Source organism: Festucalex cinctus, chromosome 14 (assembly GCF_051991245.1).
Source record: "Festucalex cinctus isolate MCC-2025b chromosome 14, RoL_Fcin_1.0, whole genome shotgun sequence".
Lineage (NCBI taxonomy): Eukaryota > Metazoa > Chordata > Actinopteri > Syngnathiformes > Syngnathidae > Festucalex > Festucalex cinctus.
Window position 1 is genome coordinate 17,064,896 of NC_135424.1, and position 18,291 is coordinate 17,083,186.

Below are 18,291 nucleotides of genomic sequence, written 5' to 3' on the forward strand. Positions count from 1 at the left end.
AGAAATATGGTGGTCTGTTGTTGAGCAAAATGTGTTTCGTATCACTAATTGGCAGATACTATAGTTCACCCCACATTGCTGCTTTTTGTAGGTTTTAAAATGATGCTACACAGCAGACCTTGACATTTATCTAAATGCAGACTTTAACCCTTAATTGGATAAATATTTGATAGCAATATTTGTATTCATAATGGCTCCACAAGTCTCAAATATGAAGGGAATTAAGATTAAATGTGATGATAATTTGAAAATAAGTATCATAATTGACTGTAATGATTATCAGGATGTGAAAATATAATTTCAAAGTATTTTAATGAGTGCACTAAAAGGTTGTTAAATATTTATATCATATTCCTTTTTAGGACATTACATAAGTGCAGTCTATTTAAGTTCTACAGAAAATATAACAGTAGGCTATATAATGGCGAGAGCTGCTCTGCTGACTGATGAGGTAATGCTTCCTTTACTAAGAAATATAGCAGTGATTCCATAAACATGTGCTTATGTGCGTGTCTGTTACGCTGCATCCAAATCTTCGTGTGGGTGGGTGTGTGTGGATGTGTGTGCGTGCGCGTGTGTGCGCTTCTAGGAAAACGGCAGATTTTCAAGTAATATCTTGTTACGATGTACAGTACTGTAAGTTGTTGAATAGGCGCATGGAAAATGTTACCGCCCCCATTTTTTCTACATCTAAAGCACTTGTTTAATGCTCCATATTCCATTGAATCATTCTCTGCCATGTAAATTCATAAGTTTTGCCACTATTTTGAATGTGGTGCCTGTAGTACAGTAGTATATTTGTGGTGCCACTATATAGCTGTTTGCTTCGTGTTTCTTTTTTTTTGCTCTTAATGTAGCATCCACGATAAATTTTGTACAGTAAATTTTACTCTTAACAGAGTCTATTTGGTCTCACCCTAAACAGAGTAAAATGTACACTTATTAGTAAGACCAAATCTATTTAGAGTAAAATTTTCTGTGTACATTTAAGGGTGACAGTTCCTGAAATGGTTGCATTTGAACTATCACTAACATATTTGAGGCTTGTTATAGGGATTAAACCAGAAATTTAGCTAAATTTTACAAGGCTCAGGCTGAATTATGTAAAATCAAGTCAGTACTCTCCATGCATTACCAAAATGTAGTTTTACCTCAGTAGTGCTAGTTGTCTCTTAGGCCGTATATGTAATAGGGATGTAACGATACCAGAAATATTGTGATATTGTGATGTTAAAACTGCCGCAATATTATCGTCGTCGTCAGGTTGATTTCCATTTATGCAGTTATAGCACCCTCTGGTGGCTAGTTTTTTGGTGCAGTTTAATTTTTATTAGCTATGTTTTGGCCCTTCTATGTTTAAAATACACTAATTGTCAGATGAAGGGGATTGTAAAATGTTTTGAAGCGAGTCAATACGCGGAGGAACTCAATGTGGGCTTGCATTAGCGAGTAAGTGCCTCAATATTAAGTGTTATTAGAGATTGAAGGTAGTTATATGTAGTAGATATGTATTGTTGTTGTGTACAAAAGCACAATATTGTGTTTTTTTTTTAGTATGAGCAAATTATTTATTTATTTTTTACAATATTGTGACCTTTTTAAATATCGCCAACCTCCCCACAATATTGTGATAAGTATCGTATCGTGAGCTTCATATCGTGATAATATCGTATTGTGATATTTGGATATCATTACATCCCTAATATGCAACCTGCTATTCTACCTCGAAATCATTGAAATGACATTTTGTTGTTGTTCTTGTTTTTTCTGTAGCTGCTGACTGGGACTCTGGATGGGAAGATAAGCCTGTTTGAGCCCAGCAGCGGGCTCCGTCAGTCTTGTGACACCCGCTCGGCTGCACATAACATCTCCCACTTGGCCTTGTAAGATGCTTCTGTTGAGACCGTAGCAGTCCAACATGGCCGTTGTTCATTTTAATGTGTAGTGGACATAAATAATCTGACTCCACAAAAAAAAAAAGTTAATAATGTTCTCGTAGCCTTTTCTTGACTTTTTCTGTTACTATCTATTAGAAGACTGCTCTTTAGAACTCTTGCCCTTTAGAACTGTTGCTCTTTAGAACCTTGCCTCAGGCCTCAGTTGCAGCTATGCTTGATGCTGGTGATGAGCACTGTTTATTTGCATCAAACAGACCTTTTGGAATTACGGCCAAGAAGTATAATCTTGGTGTCATCAGATGGTAACACATTTTCCCACATGTGGTTGGTAAATTTCAAGTGTGTTTTTGCATAACTTTAAAACCCACAGCTATGTAAAGAAAGCAAAACAATGTCAGGAAAAGCCTACACAAACATCAAGGCCCATTCTAAGTCACCCTTTAAATGGTAGCAGGTGTGGAAGGTTATAGATAATATTCATGGTGCAGCAAGTTTTTTGAATCATTTAAATTGGTCTTTTATGTCACAAAATTGTGACATCAGGTTGTCAAAAAAATACCCACTAAAATTGCCCCAATTTTGTATTTTTCTCAATCCTCACTTTGATTGACTATTTGTGCCTTTCACCAGCCTCTAAATGTCTTGATATAATATTTCCTCAATTAGATATAATTATAACTACATGAGCCAAAAACAATCCAATCAGGTTTACCCACACAGAGCATCAGGGCAGGTCAAGGATCAAAATGATGTAGAACAGATGTAGTAGTGCATGGCTGGCTGTGATCACCACTTAGCACACGAGGTCCATGACGTCAACTGGGTGCAACCTGTGAGGCTGCCAGGCCCCGCAGATGCAGCTACTATACTGCTCGTCACTTTGGGCTCAAACATTTTTCTCTCAGTCCAAACCAAAATGTCGCACCTGCCTGCAAGGGTTCACAATGTAAGTGAACATGCTGCTTGTTGCTATGGTTTCTGATGGATACAAATAAAACATTGCCTGATCGTGATTCCTTTGTTTTCCCTCAAACATTTTACAGTTCTTGTGATGACTTTCAGCTTCACAACTCAACAAAATTAATGCTACAAATGTTTTTTTTTCATCTTGGGACCACATCAGATTTGTGTCTGATCCGTTGTCAGGGTTACCTGTTTGACATCTATTAAACACGACACAAAAAGTTTAGGGCTCGCGAGGAGAGAGGAGAGGAACTGACTGATACAATTCACTCCTGCACTCTCTGAAGAATCCTCTCCTCACTCTCTCTATTTATTTGTTTTTCCACGCCCCTTCCACGCCCCTAGATACATGGATGTTCCAACCCTAAAAATGCAAATGCAAGGCATAGTTGGAACACAGTGTACTTATTTGTCTATGTGTTGTGCATGTGAGTGGAAGCTTGCTAAGTACGTGTGGTCAAGTTTGCAATCATTTCTTAACAGAAAACAGGCGACCTCAGCAGACTGGCTCGAACCATTCTGCTGCGTTAGATGTTGTGGTTCTTCAGCTTTTTGAGTCATCTTCCAATAGCCAGGCTATGTGAATGTGAGTGGGAACAGAGCAAAACATTCTTCATTGCAAGCAAAGCAGTCTTCATTGCAGCAAATGTATAACTTATTTACAATTATTCCTACATCCGTCCTTTGGGAACTATTGTATTTAACTGAATAATAATAAAATAATAGCCTTTATTTCAAATTTAACATACAAAAGAAATGTCAGTATTCTCCTCGTACAACATATTTATGCGTCAATATGAACATTATTCTCTGACTGGCACATTTACAGTATTAGACACCGAAACAAAGGTGGCGGCCTTGCATACCATTACCTTTTGAGGGTCCTCAGCTCCGAAAGTTGTGTGCTAGTCACACACGTTATATTGACTTTATAGGTCACACACGCCAGTACAACACGCCTTTGGTGCAAAAAGTGTCGGGCATGTGCTAATTGGTACCATGAATTTATAAATAATACATTTAAACAATAGCATGGTGTCTTCCTTACGCATTTTCTGCACTTAACTAGCTGGCTGACTGTTATTGAATGCAGGTGTGCGCAAGAGGCTCCGCCCATCCACACTCAGCATGACGTATGGGAAAATAAAACGCGATATAGCTGATCTTGTCAGGGCTCTAACAATCCCAATTTTCCATAATGCCACTTTGTCTGCGACAATGACCTACTTTTAACAAACACTAAACCATAAAAAGAAAAATTAAAATAATACTCATTTTACTGACAAACCAGTTCATTTTACAGTTGTATTTTAAGCAAGATTAAATGGTGTCTTACCACACTAATCCCCCGCCATAACACTAGCAAACTCTTTATAGATGCTAAAGGAGCAATCCGCTCATCAACCAAAAATCAAGCAGCACTCATCCACCATCCATAAATTAGACATTCTGTATTTGATTTGGCTCGTTATCTGATCTTGAAGTTAATTACACAGTGATAAGTCATTTACTTGTCTCTTTTTTTGAGAAAACTGCTCCCGTCTGCCTCATCCAGTGATATGTACATAATTAATAGCGAGGCATGCAGATGTTATGCTATTTGAGCTAGTAACCAAAATAAGAGAGTTGGGCTGAAGACGCATGAGATTTATTGGGTGAGTAGGTCGGTTGGTTTGTCCAATGTATGTGTGTGCGCGAATGTGTATGTGTGGTTATGCCACTAGATGATCTGGCAAAGTTGACTTTGCCCTGTTATAGTGAGCTTTAGTGTTCCTGCATACAGCAGCAGCTTTCTGCCGAGACAAACACTCATAAATTGTCTTTGGACTCCATTTATGTGGCCTGCTCTTTTCTCCGTTTCATTGTGCTGGAATGTGCATGTGTTAGTCACAATTTTCTTCCGTATGAATTAACATTGTACGTGGCGATTGAGTACGCCCGTGCTGATATTTACATTGCATTACGGCGGACGAGAGTGTTCCTAGTCTGTGTGAGGTCATTGTGGGTGAACTCTCCATTGATGTCATCAGAAAAGAATTATGTTTATCCTTCCGCCACACCCGAACATCCTAACATCTGGTCCAAAGTGTGATCTCCGACAATGTTTTCATTGAAATGACAATTCTTGTTTGCCTCCAGTTTTCTAAATAATGAGACGCGGATATGCTGTATGACAGAAGATGGGGCAGTCACATTTCGAGACATAAACAATAAATCCTATGCGGTGATGTTTTTGGGTTGTTTACTACCACTCTGGATTTGTGGGTTTACATCCCAGTAAGTCTATACACCTCCAATGTTGAATCCAATCCACTGTGGGACTCAGATTTCCAAGCAATGTTTTCCTTAGGAAATAATACAAATAGTCCCGCTAGTAGTGTTTCATTTTATCAAGCCATTTAAAAATTTTGTCTCAGTTTTAGTCCAATTTCAATCACACTTGTTAGATTTAGTCAGCTTTTAGTCGACATATAATGCTCGATAAATCGAGCATTTTAGCCTTTATTTTAGTCCAAGAAAGAATTTTATTTGTGTAATTTTAGTCAACAGAAACAGTCAACATTTTAGTCTAGTTTTAATCATTTTACCCTTTTGCATTTCTCTCATCATTTTGATTAAAAATAACTTCACACACAATTGCAGTATATCAACAAGTGGCTATTATGGATCCTTTGTAAACTAGCAAGTTAGCTAGCATTAGTTAGCAGTCGGATTAAGGTTGTTTGAACGTTATAGCTATTGGATTAATGTTACGTTGCACTCGCAACTCGGTGCAGATTTGAAATATGGTGTGTCACTGTGTGTTAGTGACAGATTAGCAGAGACAGGACTAAAACAATACTAAAAATGTCCGTAGATTTTAGTTCAGTCTTTATTAAGTGAGCTACATTTTCATCTCATCTTCATTAGTCGACCAAAATGCATATCCAGTGAAAAATGTATGTTGACGAAAGTATTTTTATTTAGTTTTTGTTAACGAAATTAACACTATCCGTTAGTCTAAAGTCTACACGGCATTCTGATAACGATTGTTTTTATGGAATATGAATAAAGCAGCAAAATCCACCTGTTTTGATCGTGTGACATTCGCAAGCTGAGCCATGATTGGTCGTTACTGAGCAACTGTGATGTCATTTTCAGTCGACAGCAAGTGATAAAATGGCCGCCCCCTGAGATGAATAGAAATGGGTGGATTTTGCTTTCTAATTCATATACCACCAATGCAATACTGGGTCATATATATCAGTAACCTGGCAACAGCCAGATGGATATTACATATCCATATATAGTATTTCGTTGGGAAAAGGCGGGACATTCTGTACAATAATTCGAGCTGATTGGACGATGCGACATTCTCCACGTTTGTTTAACCAATCATGGCCACGGGTGAAAATTTCGTGTTCGTTCTTGCCGAAGGGAGGAAAAGCAGGAACATCTTACCAGCTAGGAATCCACGAAGCGCCTCTCGCTGTTCAACATTCAACAAGGAAACGGTGAGTAATTCTGCGAGAACAGAATTAATTGCAGCCTCCATTCGTCCATGTTAGGTTTGTTTGTTAGCGCCGGCGTCGGCGCTGGCTTCCTGGTTTCGTCACAGTTGCATATCCCGCCCCCAAACAATGTCGCTCTGTGATTGGTCCAAACCTTCAGTGGTTTGGGAACGGCGGTTATCAGCGGGAGTGGCACAAGATGTATTCTCTGGAGTTTCTCACAAATACCGCGAGAATTCATCTTGCGAGAGCAAGGTTAATATATCAGTGCTTCTTTTTGTGCAACTTTTTACATAGGTTGTCAAATTAGAAGTTTGTACAGCTATCAGTGCAGTTCAGTTAACTTTCGAGGTTCTACTCTCCTTTCATCCCATGAATAGAAAATGAGTGTAGAGGCCCATGAAATGATTATTGTCACCCTTCAAACTCAGATTGTTCACTTTTCAAGTGTTTGGACTGGAAGACAAAATGAAGGGTGGGAGAATATTTGCAACACAGTGTCATACAACTGTGACTCATTCTGTTCTCACACAAAGCTTTCCAATTGTTTTAGCCTAATGCATGAATACAATTAACAAGTATCACTTTTGATTGCATGTTTATACACTTGGGATGTGTCACATTGTCCCACCATAAAACATGTCATGTTTCTTGGGAGTCTCCTACTTGGTCGAAGCTTCCATAATAAAATGACAGCGTGTCCGTTTGTGACCTCAGCTCTGAAGTGTAGACAGCAAGGAATCTCATCTACTCTAGTGTTATGTCATTCGCTTACTTTCCACTGCACCCGCAGATTGTTTTTGATCACACTCACACAGCCATCAAAACCATCCTAGGATATGAATTAACGCTCCAAACCAGCAAGGGGTTCGAGTTTACCTGGCTGGAATTAATGAGCTTCAACTTCAAAGCGGGGGAAGGTGTTTCGGCGGTGCGTTTGCGTTGTAGTCAATGGAATTCGCGCGCACCTAAATGAAAGTTGCGTGGGGCGGCGCGGAAGATGCATTATATTGTTATATATGCATTATTCTCTTACGCACCGAACATTTCTCCTTTTTTACAAGTGAATAAGCACCTTCAGTACTGTATGTTGAGTTTCTATAATACAGAGGTGATAATTTATTTATATTGAATGGAATTGGCCTGCTTGCCAAAATACTTGATGAAATAGTCAAAACATATTGCCTCTGGATTTATTATTATGGAGTCATAAGTAACGATGATTTTAATGTTTTGCCACTGGTCAACATTTGAATGGACAGATTTATAATTGAGCTACTGCTCATCAAGGAAGGATTGGAACATTTTTAAAGGTGAAATCATCATTCGTAACTTACTTTTTTAAGAGTTCTGGACTTCTCTAGACAATGACAGAAACACGAGATTAGTAGCAGATGGTGTCCTCTACTGTGGACACACGAGCATACAAGTAAAGAACAGTTATATAAATTAATAGAACACCTTCATGGAAGTGAATCTTTTTACAACAGGTGACTGATTGCTGAGTGGGAGAACCCTGTACAGTATATCTTTGAGAATGACATTTAGTCAAACATTTAAGATGAAAGTTTGTGTTGATTCGCGGCATTAGGCAGACACATCATCATCCTATAACTCTCCAATAACATTTTGATGTTTTTAATCTGTCATATGAGTGTATACATAAGTTTTAACCACTTTTAATACAACTTAAAAACAATGAAACATTCATTCATGTCAATTATGAATGACAGGTTAAAACATAACAGTGAGAATCCGTCATTTGATGCTTTCTGAGGTTCTAAAATTTGAACTTTAAAGTGAGACGTTTTTTCAATAATATTCTTCAATTAGACTAACATGTAGGTTATCTTAAACTCCCAACTTTAGATTTTTCCATTTAACCACAATGACGATGAAGAATTAAAATTCGACACAAACCTGTTTTTCAAAGTTCTCCTTTCTTCCTGATCCTGCTTTTCTTTCTTCCCATCTTTAAATCTAATGGAGACCCTCCATGAACGTTTGCTCCTCCGACTATTAGTTATTCCTTCTCGCTCCTGCCAAGCGCTTCATCAGCATGTATTTGGAAGGATTAACTGCGTGTGTATTTACAACTACTGTTACCGGGAAACCTTGACAGCCACAGTTGATGATGGTTAGCATCAGATGGCTAAAGCCTATTAATAAAACGGTTACGTTTTTGATTAGTCTTATCCTTTGGTATTTGATTGCGTCTTTAAAATACTGATATATTTCCTTTTTGGGAAGAAAAAAACTTGTGTTAAGATACTTTGGCCCAAAAAGGATGAAGCTCTTCCATCAGTCTGTAAAACGGGTCGGCTTTTTAACAACTTTATGACGCACTTTGTCTCAATTCCAAGTTCTGACGGTCACGTCCCCAGAATGGGGACACAGAATCTTTTCTGATTTAATTGACGGACCACCTAGAAGCCATAGAGCAAAGGTGTAATTGAATCTTATTGAGAAGCATTTCTCAGTCTCACATTCCGTACTTGAACTTTTCTTTTCAGGTCGCGTGGTTACTATCACCTACTTGACAAGTTAAGGTTGTGGCGATGCTCTATTTCTTTTTGGCGCCAGCTTTTAAATCCCCTCAAATTAGCTCCAATTCTTAAGTAAGGAAAATCTTCTTCAGCTCCCACTGTGCTCATTTCTCCAAATGACAAATGTGACTCACACACTCATTTACCTTGAATGTTTAAAACATTCAGTGAACCAGCAGAAGCCAACTGCAAAACCTGGAGTCAATAATAAGCAGGAAATTCTTCACTCAGAACATTCTGTATTCAATGTATGATTCCTCCTAACTGAACCTTTGTGGTGTGTAGGAAAAAAGCAATTAAAACTGCAATGGAAAAAAAAAATCACATTAGTCTATGATGAGAAGTAATAACGAAGATAATGTTCTAAAGTTCATTCTAGGCTCAAATTGTCACCTTTGTTAAAGGGACACTTTACTTATTGATCCATTTTTAGCAGCAAAAAGTTGCTACTTTTTCAATAATTAATTTGGTGACGTGATTATTTTTTTATGTACATTTAATAACTTTTAAACCGATGTTAAAATGAATCGAACGCCGGCATGTTTGTTACACGTGACTAAATAACCCGGATGTTTACGTCACTAGTGTGTAAACGCTACACTATGGAAGCACTATGCAACGCAGCCGTGCATCTAGCGTCAAACCCGGAAGGATTAAACCTTATCGCTTCGAGCCAACACGACAAAATAACACTACCGAAGGAAAGTCTGCCTTGGATGTGAAAGTTGTGGCGCCAGATGGTCTTTTCGGGCACAAAATAAACTTTAACGAACGAGTGAATCAGGCGGGGGGTGGTGCGGGAGCTGCACAGGAATGGACAATCCGCTAATGAATGTGTGCTGTCTGGAAATGAAAGAACTCGAGGATCGGTTCCTTGCGGACAATCTCAACTGCATCCTGGAACATCAGACATTCAACATGGCAATACTAAATAGACATTCTCAGGATAGCTTTGGTTGCGATGAAAGATGTGAAGAAGAAAAGTCTTGGAGGAGCAAATATCCAACAGGTAAAGTGACACACAGTACGAGCAATGCAAAACGTGTGGAACTGACGAAATATTTCAGGAAAAAGAAAAAATAGTAAAATTAAATGTATCGTCGTTACAGCACCCAACCTCCCCTAGCTGTTTTTTTTTTCTTTTTTGCGTAGCGTCCCACTGCGGTCAGGCCAGCCGCCACTCGAAAAGACGAAGTCAAGCCAGCCGCCCCAACGATTGTTAATACTGTGCATTACGGTAACGTGCCGACGTGCCCCTGCGTTGGCCACCTTCAAATGAATTATGAAATAAAACAGTCCGTGCAGTATAATAACCAATGCCCCCCCACCCCCGAAACATGCCTACCTTTCGCTTTAAATTTGCTTCGCTTCTCCGAGATCTTTCAGTGGCCGTAATAAGACCTCGATTTGTGTCGGCTGTTGTGAGAGTGAAGGCTCCGTGTTGCTAGCAGTTGCGGCTCCTCCATCGGCTTGATTATTTCCCACGTCTGGTTCTTTAAAGATACTCGGTACTGCGTTGGGCTTTAGTATTAGGCGTGTGGCGTACCCCATCTCAAATTGTAACATATATTCGAAGTCCTCATGCCTGAAATGTTCGCTGCGCGCACGCCTGCTTGTCCTTCGGGAGGTTGACAGCACTTAGCAAACAAACCATTGTCTACTCAAGTAGCTTTTTTTTTTTTTTTTTTTTTTTTTTTGGGGGGGGGGGGGGGGGTCTCGCGGGTTTTTCCTTGCCGACGCCTTGCAAAATTTTGCAATACAGTAAGGCATAACTGACGTTTGTGTCTTCCTCGTTGTTATGTCTGCGTGAACTACTGTTCCCCAAGCGAGTATACACACTAGTGACGTCACCACTTGGGGGCGTTGCAACACGGAAGTACTTCTATGTTGAAAAAAGTTAAATAAATCAATATAGGAGTGTATTCTTCAGCTCTTATGCATGTTTCGTAGCTATACTAACTATTTACTGCCAATCAAGCCATACATGTAAAATTAAAGGAGCCTTCCTTTAAGTTTACAGATGGTTATTTCAATATTTTAACATTTGTATATATATATATATATATATATTAGGGGTGTGAATTGCCTAGTACCTGACGATTCGATTCGTATCACGATTCACAGGTCAGGATTCGATTCGATACCGATTAATCCCGATACGAATTTATAAGTCGATTGTTGCGATTTTTTTTCATTCAAATTTAGAAAATACTAATCAGTAAGCTTGTAGAGTGCAAGATTTATATGAAAATGTATTATTTATTTATCTGAAATTTCAGTCTTATAGAGGTTGTAATCTGTTTCATGTTTGAACAGCATTAAAATAAAATATTAAGGCTTAATGTTCCGTTCATATAACATTCTTCCATGCTCAAGGTGTGAATCCTAAAAAAAAAAAAAAAAAAAAAAAAAAAAAAAAAAAAAAAAAAATCGATTCTGCCGATTATTGAATCGATTCGAGAATCGCGCGATGTAGTATCGCGATATATCGCCGAATTGATTTTTTTAACACCCCTAATATATATATATATATATATATATATATATAAATGAAATTATGAAAGAAAACTACTCACCCTTTGTGACACCTGAGAGACATGTAATGAGAGGGAACATGAAGATTTGCAGAGTGATGTTATTTTTGGCTTATGAAATGAATGTTGGTATATAATAATTTCATATTTAGCCATATTTTACTAAGAAGTAATAACTTTTCTCACTATTTGGGGTGGGTGACTACCGATACCAGGTATCTTATTGTGCCTATATGTGTGTGTGTGTGTGTGTGTGTGTGTGTGTGTGTGTGTGTGTGTGTGTGTGTGTGTGTGTATATACATATATATATATGCCCATTATGATGTACAACCACATAGTTTGATTGGGACTTTTTCTGGCCACTGGATTATTAGTTTCATTTTTTTAAATATATATATTTATTAAAATGTATTTTGTTATGTGTTTACTACAAAAAAAAAAAGTGTGTTTTATAAACAAATGGAAAAATCTTCGATCTTGGAAAATTGCCATTAATTTCATTCAATTTTAAGTAAAAATGTCTGACTTCATCTGGCAGTTTTCTTGATTATTATTTTATGTATCAAAAGTACTAGTGTTGTCAGTAATGCTGACGCCAATTTAAAGTTCCATTAACGCCACTAATTTTTTAAATGCGTGATTAATGACCGCCCCTTGGAAAGCCTGTACTGGGGGAATTCCAGTCGCAACGCAGCAGTCACGTCCACATCAAAATTCCACAGTAATACATTTTTAATAATAATGCATATATTTGTGGAAACTGGGGTCAATTTGTATTTTACATTTAAGATTAGATAGCTTGTGCGTATGTGTGTGTGTGGGGGGGGGTGCATGTGCATACAGTATGACGATTTTATGAATCATCTGAGTGTCAGTTCGGCTGCAGCACCTCCTGTGCCCAGGGACCCAAGGCCAAAGCTCCTCCTCCTCTTCATCCACCTCTTCCTCTGCCGCATAAGGAGATCACCACTCTTACTTTCTTCTCTCTCACATAATACACATTATGATCCAGTCTCTTCTCATTCACACATGTAATAATAGTAATTGTTGATGAAAGTTATTTTCCAGATTTTATGTGTGGAATGAGTCAACACTTCTTCAAGTTGTAGAATTTATCTTACTACTCTGCCTTACAGTAAATCCACTCAGCCCATCAGCGCAAGCAGGGAAATGTGAAGTCTGGAAGTCATTACGGGATGATTGCATCTCACAAATGAAAATGCATTTGGGGTGGGGGTGAGTAGAAGAAGTGAAATGGTGATTGTTCCGCTGCAATCTCCAACATATACGGTATGTAAACATGAATTTAGGTAAGCATGCGTCAAAGTAAGAACATACATGTAGAACCTGTCCCCCCCTCCCCCATTTTACATAGTAACATACATTTGATGGTCAAGGTTAGGAACTTAGGATGACAACAACAAGCTGCTTCCTGCAAATTCCTCTACTGGCATTGCACAATGGGTTAATGGCGTAGAAGGATATTGCTGTATCAAGTTCATCAATGAAGATCGGGATCCAAGGTGGCACAGTGATGCACGTAATTTGCTCAATTTATAGTCGGGAGGTTCTGGGTTTGAATCTATACACTATCTTCCTCCCCCAAAACGTGCATTAATTCAAAGTTTCAGGGATTGTTGTTCTGACAGTTGTTGAGGTGTCAATACAAGGATTCCTCGAGTTGCGTCTCTGTTCCTACGGTAGTGATGTTACCCGAATTTCAACTTTAGTCAAATTTCCCCATTAAAGTCAATATTTACATCAAAATAATTTGCATTTTAAAAAAAATCTAAAATACATTAAAAAAATAAATAGTAAGATGCTGTACAACTGTCCGACTGAAACCCAAGTCTTTGCCGATGTTCGTCGCTGTCTCTCCTTTCTGTGATCGGTTTATGATGTCTAGCTTTGTTTCCATGGTAATTGCTTTTCTTTTTGCTGGACTAACATTGATCGAAGACGTAGCTTTCTTCTTTGGGCTCATGATGTGGGGATAAAAAAGAGGGTGTAATAGCCAAAGACAAGTGCACAAGCGCTCTAGCACTAGCTAAGGGCTAAATAGCGGACGAGGGGAAAACACTGCGGGCTATATGGCGGATGAGGAGCCAAAATGGCATACGGGGCCAAAATGGCGGACCGGGCGTAACCGTTGCCTGAGATCGAGTGTGCCTTAACTCAAGGACTCCCTGTGCTGTACATAATGATTTCTCACAGTCCAAGTTTTAATTAAATTTTTGCAGTGTTGTTAGTCTATATGTATACTGTATGTCATATAGGATATACATTGTCTGCTTCAGCTCACCCATGATTCTATTTTATTTTAAGGACATCTTATAATATTGTAAACGCCAACTTTCTAGATGTGCTAAATTGGGCCTTTCTTTGTCAGGATGTTTTGGGATGAACATTCAAGTGTCCCCCCCGCCCCTTCGAGCCAAGATGTTTGGTGCATATGTAATTCGTTTTGAATGGAGCCAGTAGATAAACACATTCAGTGGCTTGTCTTGAAAACTGGAACAGTTTGCAAGTCTTGTTACTATTTTGCTGGTTGTGTACTAGGCTATCTTGGTCTCTGAGGATTTGATTGGTTGTCATGCTGGTGTGGCTTTGAACAATAAACTGTGTCATCAGGTCAAAGGCGGGGACATGGGAGAAGGACAAATCCTGACCAGTGTTTGCTGAAGGAAAAAAAAAACAAAAAAACGACGCGCAGAAAGTGTTTAAAAGTGAGGCAAGAGACAAAAACTAACAACTGAACCATGTTTGGACAGAGAAAGCAGTGTCAAAATATTCGGTCAGAAACACTATTATTGTGGCACTTACACTTACAGTACATCTACACCAGCTTTCGGTTAGCATGATCAATTCTTCTTTACTTTGTTCGAAAAAAACATTGAATTCGCCTCATTTAATGATTCAAATGCTCAGTGAGCATCTTAAGGCCCACCACATCATTTTATGTGGCCTACACAAGCAAATTTAATGAGGGTCCATTCGTCCGTTGTCTGTTGACACACCAGCAAAATGCAGTGACAGTGCTCTGGTCACATACGGTCACTGTGACCTTGTCCGCACATGGAAGCCTTCATACAAGATCTGACAGCACATTAAAAAAAATGGATGAGAGGAGCCAATTTGTTTTGTGGCCAATGGAGTTGGTTGTGTTCACGCCCACAACGGTGCAAATCGCAATAATTTGCACACATCTGCAAAATTACCAACACCCAGTCTAACTCACCTCCATGCAGATTTAGACTGTGCGCCGTGTGGCAGTGTGCCACTCTGTTACAGCTTAATGGTGAGAACACTTTTTTTTTTACTTGTATGGCATCAAAGTTGATTATGTAATTATTCATGAAACAAAAAAGTGAGCTTATATTTTATAACAAAATATTATGACGTAGATCTGTTTGATTTTACGTACCAAGATAAAAGCTTAAGGCCCAATAACATTATGGTTGTTTAGATCACACATGACCTCAAGAGCAGTTACTCTTAGCTTCCATGACTGAAGTCTTCACATTGATGACTGCTTTTCTTCATGTTTACATATTTAACATTTGACTTCAAATGCACCAAGAGCCGAAAATCCACTTGGGAGATTGTGCAAGAATATTTTATAATGCCAGCCCTTTAAGCCAAATGTGGTTCATTGGTATTGCTCAGTTTTTGGCAGGATCCTCATCCAAAATCTATTTGAAGTAAATCCTTTTGAAATAAATGATTCTCATCATTCCCCGAACGATTATATTTTTGCCTCTCACATCACACGTGTGTGTCTCTCACCTGCTTGCAGTATTTCAAATCTCTCAGGAGCCAGACGCGTGTTCTTTAGTCGTAGCAAAATGTTCTGTGTGTGTGTGTTTTTTTTTAATGTGAAAAACCTCAATGGTGAGGTCACACTTTGGAGAAGACACTCAGAATCTGCAGTTGTTTATCAACCAAAGTGACACCACTTTGCATCACTGGAGCTTGTGTCTGTTGATCTCTGCTTGGTGGTTCACATTCAGCATTTGCTAAATTATCTTATGGAAACAGAGATGAAAAGTAATGGAAATTATTTTAAGCAGTGTTTAAGATTAACACGACATGTTTGATCATCTTTTCTATGAAATCATAAATATGGCTTGGGGTTACTTTTCAATAATTTAAAAGATCTGTCAATTTACTTGACAGCTTTATTCATGGATTTACTGGTGTTTATTTGACATGCAGGCACGGAGGATGACTGGTTAGCACGTCTGCCTTCCAGTTCTGAGGACTCGGGTTCGAGTCCAGGCTCCGGCCTTCCTGGGTGGAGTTTGCATGTTCTCCCCGTGCCTGCGTGGGTCTTCTCCGGGTACTCCGGTCTCCTCCCACATTCCAAAGACATGCATGGCAAGTTAATTGGGCGCTCCAAATTGTCCCTAGGTGTGCTTTTGAGTGTGGATGGTTGTTTGTCTCTGTGTGCCCTGCGATTGGCTGGCAACCAGTTCAGGGTGTCCCCCACCTACTGCCCATTGCCAGCTGGGATAGGCTCCAGCAGCCCCGCAACCCTTGTGAGGGTCAAACGGTTAAGGAAATGGATATTTGACATGCTATGCTTTCTGTGGTGTCACTGATTATCTATCCAAGATGGTGGCTAACTTTCGCCCAAAGTCAGCTGGGATGTACATATATATATATATATATATATATATATATATATATATATATATATATATATATATATATATATATTGTCCAATCATGTTTATTTTGATATTCCCCAATCTTTGTGAAGTAACTGGAATACTGAAAAAGAAATTTTTGAAAAATACGTTGTTGTTTTTTAATTTATTTATTTTTAAGCTATGATATGTCCACTACATATGACATTTTTTAAACTTAAAATAGGCTCAAATAGAGTTAAAATAATTCAAACAATACCTTAATTTTCTCTTAAGAATCTTATAGAAAACATGCTAACAACATTTAAAGCCTAAATTTGTTCAATAAAAAGTGTTATACAGTACACTTACTTTTCCTCTTCCCTAAAAAGTGCTTACACTGAGGAAGCCATTTTCTTTTATGATGCAATCAAAGGTAGCAAAGCCCTACACATTTGGTATCATTGGAAAGCTCTGAATGTCCTCTATAGAGAACAAAATGAGTTAATTCAATCGTATGCACTGGGTGGGAGATGTTCAGGTTTAAAAAGGTCCACTACAGAGGACATTTGAATTGCTGGTAGTCAGGATGATGGGCTCACCTTATTTTGCCAGCGTGTGACCCTGAACAGAATAAACCAATAAGAACATCGACCGAACATTGAACAGGGTCAAAATTGAGCATATATAATTTTGGAACCGAACGTATGAGTTAAATATTATTAAATGTGTCATGGGGTATATGTCACGGAAGAGGCGGGACTGTTTTTGCACATCAGCTTCGGTTCCGGTTCGGTTTGCGACATGTGGGCTGCGTCAAAATACTTGTGCTTCCGACTTTGTGCCCCTCACAACCCGGACCAGAACCAAACTCATGTGCAAAATCACGGAAGTTGGAAGTCCCGCCTCGCATATACCCCATTACACCTAATTAAGTGCTCTGTGAGTGTATGTCAAGTGTCAAGCATTCTTGGTGTTGCTATGAAGCCATCCATGTTTTATGCTGCTTATCCTCATTAGGACAGGAGTTTCCAAACTAACATTTTTGAGCCACCATACATTCTTAAGCGTCCCGCGGCTTATACCAGAAATTTGCTCCTAATAAATTGGTTTTATATAACTGTAGAGCTTTTCTAAGTATGCACGTGAAGTATTTTCACTTAACCAGTAACAATAACAACATTTCTCACTGTGATGAATGAAAAAATGAGTTTTTACAAGCAAAAATTGTTTCCATCACTTTCTGCTTAGGTTTGACCACCTAAGAATTTTGGATAATCCTTATCGAATTGCCATATAGAGTAACAGTTTAATAATAATAATAATAATAATATGCAATTGCTTAACTGATTCTGGCGTGCTTGATAAAGTTAAAAAAAAAATAAAAAAAACAATTTTGTCTGTATGTGGCCCTCAGAGGCAAACGTTTGGATTATGGTAACAAATAAATGACTTCATAGAATCTATCCCAGCTGACTTTGGACAAGAGTCCTAGTAGAGCCTGGACCGAAACGGGACATTTTCAATCTTCAATTAACCTAACATACATGTTTTAGAGTGTAGGAGGAAACTCATGTACAGTACAAGGGAAAATACGAGCAAGCTGAGGCAGAACTGCCAACCACTAATCCACCAAGCCGCCTGTTATGATGCATTTAATACATCTAAGTTCAGAGTTTTAGAGTATAAGTGACAGTTGTGATACCACTTTTCATTTCAAAGCCCTTTTAGAAGTTTTCCCACTCCTTGTTGTGGAATGTTTTTCATCATGCATGAGACGAATTACATTCTTCTACGTCTAATTATTCACTACTGCTTTGAATTTGTGTCACTGTAGTCAATCCAACTTGTTCAAAGACAAATGAGAAACTGTCCGTACTTTCTTTTGTTCCTGAAATGGAATGTCCATTGGCGCTTTCCGTTCTTGAGATGTAAAACCCACCACACAGATCCATGTCCAGCCCTCATGGCCCCTCTGCAGGGCTCCAAGAATGAGACGCAATATCAGCTTTTTTCTTTCTCAGACACCACAGAGGGAAGCCTTGGCAAAACCCTGACCAGCTCCAGACACAAGATGCTGCGTGCATGTAAAGTGGAAACATCCAAAGTATTTATTGTATCAGATGTTTTTCTTTTGTCCATTTCACATTGCAGACATAGCAAGATTTTTTTTTTCAATGGGTTTTGAATAGCTTTTCAGTTGAAACATCTTCAAGTGCACTCTCATCAA

At 38.6% G+C, this 18,291-nt stretch overlaps 1 protein-coding gene across 2 annotated transcripts in view; it reads left to right on the top strand.

Moving 5' to 3' along the window:
* wdr27 (WD repeat domain 27) overlaps positions 1-2,911 on the top strand; it is a 31,551-nt gene extending 28,640 nt beyond the window's left edge. For both annotated transcript variants that reach the window (XM_077496251.1, XM_077496252.1), the window contains exon 24: positions 1,774-2,911. In XM_077496251.1, the coding sequence (XP_077352377.1) occupies positions 1,774-1,887 (114 nt within the window). In that variant the 3' untranslated portion in view covers positions 1,888-2,911. The remainder of the gene's footprint in view (positions 1-1,773) is intronic.
* The last annotated feature ends 15,380 nt before the right edge of the window (positions 2,912-18,291 follow it).